The 9089-nt window shown below is 36.6% G+C and overlaps 2 protein-coding genes across 3 annotated transcripts in view; both read left to right on the top strand.

The window, feature by feature from the left end:
- The window catches only part of LOC140923109 (uncharacterized), a 2740-nt gene extending 1375 nt beyond the window's left edge, over positions 1-1365 (top strand). For both annotated transcript variants that reach the window (XM_073373180.1, XM_073373178.1), the window contains one exon: positions 146-1365. In XM_073373180.1, coding sequence (XP_073229281.1) covers positions 146-904 — 759 coding nt within the window. In that variant the 3' untranslated portion in view covers positions 905-1365. The remainder of the gene's footprint in view (positions 1-145) is intronic.
- A 3651-nt stretch (positions 1366-5016) lies between these two features.
- LOC140923017 (inactive selenide, water dikinase-like protein) lies at positions 5017-8605 on the top strand. The gene is made up of 4 exons (XM_073373071.1): positions 5017-5555; positions 5748-5838; positions 6575-6887; positions 7760-8605. Exons 1-4 carry the CDS (start codon positions 5026-5028, stop codon positions 7912-7914), a joined length of 1089 nt encoding a protein of 362 aa, XP_073229172.1. The 5' UTR covers positions 5017-5025; the 3' UTR covers positions 7915-8605.
- Positions 8606-9089: the final 484 nt, after the last annotated feature.

Genomic DNA, 9089 nt, shown 5'->3' with positions numbered 1-9089 from the left:
TTTAAGCTTCAAAACTTATTCTTTAGTAGAATTCTAACAAAGAGTGTTCCCATGGACCTACCTCTTTAGCAGCTCAGATTACTTTCTCACATTTTTGTTGTTAGGAAAATGTTAGATGTAATAATTTTCATTATATCTTCAACAGCTTGGGGTGGGCTTATGTGGCCTTCTGATAACAATACTGAGGGTTCTGACAAAGACTACTACCAATAACCTTCACGTGTCAAGTTATTACTACTTTGGAACTGCTGCGGCATTCATTCTGCTAGTCATAGCTGCTTATCTTCATCTTGCAAGGGGTGATGCATTCCAGCGTTACTACTCCAGGGTTCCAAGGAGTGGCATTGACACGGATTGGAAACATCCGATCCAACGATTTGCATTCTTCACTGGTGAAGCATTAAGAGTGCTGCGTTACAAAAATGTCTTCTGCCATTGTTTTCTCCTCACTCTGGTAACTGCACAACAGTATATTGTTATGCCATCTGTGGTTACTATGGCAATAGACTTCCTCGGTAATGGTTGGTTTCCAGTATTGTTGATCCTTGTGTACAATATTGGTGATGTTCTTGGTCGAGGACCATTAGCCATGTACTATGTATATTCCTTACACTGGGCATGGTTATCAACTATGATGCGATTTGTTGTTGTAGTTGGCATCTGTTTGAGTGTACCACCTCAGATGCTGAGTGACAGACCTGCTTGGATGGCAACGTTTGTAGCAGTACTTGGACTTTCAACTGGTCATCTGACTACATCACTGATCTCTTACGCTTCCTCTGATGTACCTGGACGAGCCAAAGAAACAGTGGGATACTTGAGTGTGTTGAGTATAACACTTGGAATGGCTGGCGGAAGTGCTGCTAGTTACTGCATTAAAGCTGTATTGGATAGAACTGGCTAGTATGGAACTTGAGCAGAAAGATCCGGTGCAAACATTTATGAATTTAAATCTACCTGCATCACCTTAAATATGCCCAGAAATTGAGGTTTTGATAAATACGAGGACATTTTAAAATAATATGTAAGATTCAAAAATGCTTTTATCAGCCCACAGGCAAATGATTGTCTCCTTGTTATCAGAATACTGAAATGTTTTAAAATACCATAATATTCCGAAAATAAGCCCCAGGGCTTACATTTTTCAAAGGCCCTTTTTGAGGGGCTTATTTTTGGAGGGGCTTATATTCGGAGTGGCTTATCTATGGAGGGAAATTTGCGTCTCAAAATCGACTGGGCTAGCCTTATAGTTGGACGTAAATTTACCCTTGTTTTACTTTGTATTTGAGGGCAATTTTCTAATTCCAAGTCCCCAGGGGGCTTATATTTGCAGGGGCGGTTTAACGGAGGGTTTTTTACGTTACCGGTTTTGGGGGGCTTATATTTGGAAGGGCTTATACATGGAGGGGCTTATTTTCAGAATTTTATGGTATAATAATAATAATAATAATAGTGATGATGATGATGATGACGACAACAAGTAAAAATAGATGAAGTAAATGTTTAAAAGTGATATATTTAACCATTGTTATTATTATTATTGAAAGAGATTTATTTTCATGAAGAGTTATGCAGATAGAAGAGGTTTTTTGACCTTGGTGGATAACAGCCCCCAAGATCTATCAAAGATGAAAAAAACATGATTCATTCAAATAATAAGTTCTTATTACAGCTTTACCTCTTCAAAACGTTTGCCTGTTTCTTAGTGCAGTTTCCTAATTTGAAGAGGTGTTTTAACCTTACATGCTCCAAAAAAGTATCTGACATCTATTGCGCATTTAAAATCTTTTGCATATCCTTGCATTTGTTGCAATAAATGTTCCACTGTAGTCAGAAATATGGCCTATTTTGCCATTTTCTGAGTTCACTCATGCCAAAGCAGTTGGACTGTTGTGCCACTGCCTGACCATTAGCACGAGCAAAGTTTTGGCAGAGGAGCTCTGAAGTGTGTGGGTAATGGTCAGGAGACACTCTGTGCTTGGGAGAATGGCAGCTTCACCACCAAAATTCTCACACCCTCAACAACAATGCTGCCAGTCTAATGCAGTCTAATCTTGACCATTATAATTTTTGTACTGCAAAGGCGTTGTTGCATGAATGCATGGTAACTCAGCTGGCGGGTGTCATTTTAGATTAGCTTAAGCATTACTTCATGGCAGATAGCAAAACCACCAAAAAAAGGAAAACTTTAAACTGGTTTGTCAGTTCTGTGTTAACAGAGTGCACAATAATTATTGAATGATTCTGTGTCAACACAATTTCTGGTCAAAAATATGTTGGGTACAATGTGAACGCTGCCTAAAACAGCAGCACTTATATTATTAAATTTTACAATCATTTTAAATATACTGGTTGGGAATATATTTATGAAATTGTTGACTGAAATATTCTGATGGGCTCTTCATGTAACTGATGTGATGCAATAATTTGAAGAGTTGTCATAATATTATTAATATATTGTATTAAATGGAGAGAAGCTGGATCAAAGTGTGCTTTGATGAATTTCTTGTGTCCAATCGAAAAACATCCTGTTCTGTAAATTGAAATCAGGATTAAATATTGACATTCTTGTTTAAGTTGCAATTCAGTCATTTTTGTAGTGTAATGTTCCCTTTGTAAAATATTGATACATATCCTTTTTATGGCATTCACAAAATATATAATGCTGAGAAATAACTTTTAACTTAAGGTGCAGGGATGTCACTAAGATTTCGAATTGCTGGGTAAATACAACAAGTAGTCGGGGAATATAAAACAGCTAGGGATTTCTTTTGGTTCTATTTTTCTTCTATTTTCCTATGAAAGTAGCCTGGGGTCATGTTGATAGTAGCCAGGGGAAATTCCCGGCCCCCGCCTCTTAATGACAGCCCTTTAAGGTGGCCCTATCCTCCTCCATGAAATTGTTCTATTCTTTGTCAAAGATATGTTTGTTTTCTCAGGTATGCAGAATAGTTTATTTTCCTAAATCTTCCCAAATCTCTCAGTTTTTCCTAAATTGTTTCTATTATTCACTCCTTGGTTACATTATTTTACTGTTTCTAGGAACATTTGATTGGCTCTCACTGTAGAGAGCAAATAATGATACATAATATACAGTTAATCTTAATTTTTGCATTTGTTATGTAAATTTTGACTACTGCTGTACTATAGAAGCAGCTTTTCAAGGTCCATGTTAAGGGTGCATTAAATTTGAAAAATCTGGATTTGGATTTGCAATCGAATCTGAAATCCAAAAATGAATTTGAACACTGAGAAAACTGCTCATTAATCTTCCTTTCTTCCATTTCTTTGGGAGATCCAAACAAAACTGTTCTTAAGAACAGCAGTTTCACACACTCATGCATAAGAAATGTCAACAAGACTAATGTTCACAAGAACGGTTTTTGAATTCCTTTTCTGGATTTCCCAATTGAAGGGTAAAGTAGGAAATCTACCTTGAAGACAGATTTCCGTTTTCAGATTTCCCGTTCAATTGCAAAATGCAAATAATTATTGTTTGGGTTTTATAATCTAAATACAGATTTCCCAATCGAACACATGCTACATTGAAAGTGGTCAGGTAATATAGGGTTCGTACAGGTTATGAAAAACCTGGAATGTCATGGAATGTAAGAATTTCATTTTCAAGGCCTGGAGAGTCATGGAAAATTAAAGTTTTGTTTGGTAGATAAGTTGCCGCAGATGACAAAGCAAGGATAATGTAAGATAAAGATGAGTAACTAAACATCACGAATGGCACGCATTTTGGTGCATACCAGAGTTTGTTTCTGTTGAACTGTTTAAGGTAAAAAAATAGCCTAAAACAAGTAAAGTTTTCAAAATTTTTGAAAATGACAGCTAAACCTAAGGTCATGGAAAACTGGAAAAGGTCATGGAAAAAGTCAGGGAATTTTAAGAATTCAAAAGAGTACGAACTCTGTAATATGTTATATCATTATTCAAGGTTGCCAAAAGTAGCCAGCTGCCGGAGAAAATTGCCACCTACTTTACTTAGCATTTCTTTACGGATGGCGTTTTTTAGATAAAACATCCCTGGACTTACTGCTTACTTTGACAACGCAGCGGTCTACTTTAAAATTTTCTGACAACCCTGATCATTACAAGCAAAATAATACATGGAAGGAATAATAGTAATACTTGTGTGGACATCACCTATTCAATTGATATTAATGTACTAACTAGAAGCACATTTGTTCTTTTAACTAAAGATTCTTTTGTTTAACTGCGTACATATTTGAATAACGAAAAACAATGTTTGTTAGCAGTGATGTCTCGTACAGAAAAAAAAAATGTAGTTTAAAGAAAATTGTATATACATATTATTAATGTCAGCTAGCCTGGCTGGAGCCTGGAACTACATTTTAATCATATCATTTAACTCTGCTTTTCTGTATATTCCATATAAAGTCTCGGATGTAGAAATCTTCAGTTAATACGTCTTTTGATTCCACTATTTTATCATCCTCATGCATTTAGACATAAGCGTTTGTTTATGGGCTTGACATATATGGCAATCTCAAACACAGCGGCGAACGCAAGCATCAGACATCACCAGCGGAAGTAGTATGGCAAGATACTATTCTCTGCCCTTTAAAGAAAATTAATGATCCTGTCATAATCCACAAAACAGTCATCTTTTCTTCTTTTTTTCCCACTTCAATCTCGTCTGTGATTGGGCAGTTGTTTGTCCGTGAACCTTTCGAGATTTGCTGTCTGTTTCTGGCAAAACGTCGTTCTCGTGTGCAGATTTATCTGAAGGAATTACTACAATTGCCAATATACAAATCAGCTGAAAAATACCGCCAATGAAAAGTCCATAATGAAGTACCAACTCCCAAAAAGACTTGTCCTCCATAATTTTCAAACGCTCGACGCTTCGCACTCTCCATTAACTACGTCATGTAAAATTTGTATAAAAGTAACCATACCTCCTCTTTCCCAGAGCCTCTCGGAATTTTTCTCCGAACATCAACAAGACACAATGATTTATCTAAATGACGTACTAGGTTGCTTGGGCAATCCATCATGGCGTTGCGTCTACCATTTAATCCTAAAGACTATGGCTTATCTGAAGCATTTCGTCTCATAAACTACACCAAGCTTAAAGGATGAGGATGCAAAGTCCCTCAGGAGGAACTGCTCAAACTTCTAGAGGGACTTGGAGTGAATAAAGAAGAGGGGAAAATTGGAGTAGGGATGGATAGTTGTGTTCTTCCAACAAGACACGAGGGAATCTTCATTGTTCAAACCACGGATTTCTTCTACCCTCTTGTAGATGATCCTTATATGCAAGGAAAGATCGCCTGTGCCAACGTTCTAAGTGATCTGTACGCCATGGGAGTTACCAACTGTGATAACATGCTTATGCTTCTTGGCGTTAGTAATCAGATGACTCTAAAGGAACGCGAAGTCGTGACACCGCTTGTCATCAAGGGATTCAATGACTTAGCTTTGGAAGCGGGCACTACAGTAAATGGTGGACAAACTGTGCTCAATCCTTGGTTTATTGTTGGTGGAGTTGCTTCAAGTGTGGTGTCCAACAGCGAGTTTATTATGTGAGTTTAATTTGCTTAAGCTAATAAAATATTAACAGCTACTGCATAAGTTACCTCATATAGCCAAATTTTAAGAGGGGGAGTTTACCATTCTCTTCCCTAATATAATCAGATGCAAACCACATGATTGTGAAAAATAAAAAAAAAAACTGTCTTAATAGACTTGTGGTTATAATGTTTTTATTTTGTTAGGCCAGAGAATGCAGTTGTTGGTGATGTGTTGGTTCTTACTAAGCCTCTTGGAACACAGATAGCTGTCAATGCACATCAGTGGCTTGAAGATGTGAGTATTTTACAATACAAATTTTTGCATGCTAGTTTACATTACCATTCTAGACCCCCACCAGTGTGCCAGGATTTGAGTACGTGCCATGAATGCCCTGTTAAAAAAGCCATTGCCAATTTGCCAATCAGGTTGAAGGGAAGTTCGTGTGGTAATAATTACCAGACATGCGTGTAATTATTCTTGGAGTCTCCCTGTTGGAGGCCCAGAACAAGGATATTGGCGCCACTTTGCAGACATTATGAACTGGGGTTAGATTATGTCTGTCTGCGACGCAGGCTAGAAAGCCATCAACATCATTCATTGTAGTTTACTATTTGCTTAAACAGCCTCCTTTAAAATAAAAATATCATCAATCAACCTTATTTCCAATCAATTGATGTTGTATTGCTAGCATCTTCCAAATATGGTAAGTCCCAGTTGGTTATGAAGAATTAGACAAGGGATTGGAGCCAATTAGAAATGGCGATATTAGTTTGAATGAATAATAATATCACTTATATACAGATACTATTTAATTCAGTGCTAGTGATGTTATCCCCCCAAATTGAGGGGCTTTAGCAACAAAAATAATACACTTGAAACTGGAAGGTATCAACAAACAGGGTTGAGCCTTTGCTACCTTCTACTCTCGTCATACTGTCGTCTACTGCTCCATAAGTTTACTTTTTAACTCAAGTATGGCTCTGTGCAACAACAATATTAATATCTCCATGTTGTTTTTGGGGGTGAACAGCCAAAGTGGTGGGCACGTATCAAGGATGTAACAACAACTGAAGAAGTGGAAAAAGCTTACCAGAATGCCATGCAGTGTATGGCTAGACTAAACCGCAATGCTGCTGACTTGATGCACAAATATGATGCTCATGGTGCAACAGATGTGACTGGGTTTGGAATTCTTGGTCATGCAAGAAATTTGGTAGCTAATCAGAAGTCAGAAGTCTCGTTTGTTTTGCACACCCTTCCAATTTTGGCAAATATGGTGAAGATATTCAAAGCTTGTGGAGTAAATTTCAAGTTACTAGAAGGATATTCTGCTGAGACATCAGGTGACATATTTAATTGGTGTGTTGTATACCTATTGTAATTATTATAACAGTATATTTAACCCTCTCCAGTCAGCTGAGTTCAATTGGGTTGAAAGTGCCTCAAAAACTTTAAAAGCCATTACCTTTCTAAAATATTATTTTCAGGTGTATCCATAGCCTGCGCACAGACGAAATTAAACTCTGGTTAACTAATCAGAGTTTAGTTATCGTCTGCATGCAGGCTAGTGTATCCATTGACCTGTTTGACATAGTCTTAGGGGTGCCAAAAATGTCTGGTTGCAGGATTTTAAAATTTTTAAGCTAAAATACTGTTTTCATTCCATGCTCAGAGATTGTGGAAACATATAAGCCCTGGGAATCCATTTTTAAAATCCAAGATTTACAGCTGATTTAGCAGCCTTCTCCTACATGTATCACTGCTTTAGGACACAGAATGCCATGAAGACTTAGGAATATCACTGAAAATTTATACTGTGTTGTAACGAAAATGCCAGTCTGGTGTGAGATACATGTAATTTTAAAACAGCAAGCAGCAATGGTAATTATTACTTTTTTATTTTGTTGCTTGCTCACATATTCTGATCTGTGCTGTTAGTGGTCACACAAATAAAATAATCATTCCTAAAATTGTTCAGGTGTTTACGGTTTTGTAAAAGAGGAAAATATACATTTCTCTGGCTTAAGGCAGTTGAACATTACACCAGCTGAGCTTACGAAAAAGGTAAGGTGGGTGTTTTACAGTCTCTATTGTGGAAGATAAAGTGAACTCCAAAATACTGGTAGGTATTAGAACTTTATTGGTTAGTTTTCAGTTTTTAAAGAATTTCCATTCCAGTCCATTTATCCATCAGTTTTCCTTGCATTTCTTTCAGGTGGTCTTCTTGTTTGTCTGACACGAGACAAGGCTCAAAGCTTTTGTGATGAACTGCAAGCTGTTGATGGACATCCTGCCTGGATTGTGGGTGAAGTAGTGTATGGCAACAGAGAAGTCAGGATAGATGAAGATCTGAAAGTCATTGAAGTTTAACTTAACCCCCTCTTTCTGTTTTGGTGTACTAGTCTTAGCATATTGTAAGCATAGGAGAGTTTGAGTTACTGACTGACTGTGTTTGTACGATAAAATTGATGAAGTTGATGCAATTGATGAACCTGAGGCAATGTCAAACATTTTTCATTTCATGTTAGAAATATGTTGTTTGCAACATGTGTATATGGCAACAAGAATTGAGCAGCTTGATGCCATTAGAATGATGTAACTTCTTTGTAGAAATTTTCATTTTTGTCTTCAATGAAGGCTTTTGGGAAAATTATCATTAAATCCTAAAAGGCGGATGCTTAAGGACAATTATGAAATTTGTTTAACAGAGACAGTATCTATTTTTTAGGGATTCTGAAACCAAAATACATTGTATGCAATGAATTACTAAATAAATTTAAAATTTCATGTAAACTGCTTTTAAGATCAGAAAATAATGATTTCCTTACCTAACTAAATGTTTACATGGAAAAAGTTTCACTCCAGTGTTCTAAAAACAGTTTTGACAGTATGTTCATCTGAATAGTAAGCAATATGGGGACTGTTAAATTGATCTTAGAAGCATGAGGATTATCTTTGTTGCACTATATACCTCACCTTGTTTGCCTAACCATAAGTTATACAGTTTTAAAACACTCCTGTTTACAATATTATTTTAATAATCATACATTCTTGAATCTTAGAGAAATATATTTAAGATGAAAGATAAAAACATTGTAATACTATTTAATTTGTAAAGAAGTCTTAGTCAATGGAAGAATGTTAATTTAAGAGAAAACAGTAATATGACTCTATCAGTGAAAAATACATGTATAATCTTCGTTTATCTACATGTAATGCATAAAAATGGCAACCATTAATAAAAGGGCAAAATATTCCTGCTACCATTTTGCACCTCTTTTGGCCAAGGACTGTAAGCCTTAAAGCTTGCTTTTGAACATTCTCCAACATCAAATCTCTTTGACCTGGTAAGGACAGCACACTGGATTGGCATACTCCAGAATAATTATTAGCCTTACTAGAAACCATTCAAGGAAAGAAAGTTCAGATCTACTTTTCAGCTCAAGCATGGGCTTAATCATACCAAAATGTCTGTTAGCTTTATTGCTGACCTCATGGTTGCATGGGCGGATCTAAGGGGAAGGTGCAGGGGGTGTGCACCCCCC

This window comes from Porites lutea, chromosome 13 (assembly GCF_958299795.1).
Source record: "Porites lutea chromosome 13, jaPorLute2.1, whole genome shotgun sequence".
Taxonomy (NCBI): domain Eukaryota; kingdom Metazoa; phylum Cnidaria; class Anthozoa; order Scleractinia; family Poritidae; genus Porites; species Porites lutea.
This window is presented reverse-complemented; position numbering and strand designations above follow the sequence as displayed.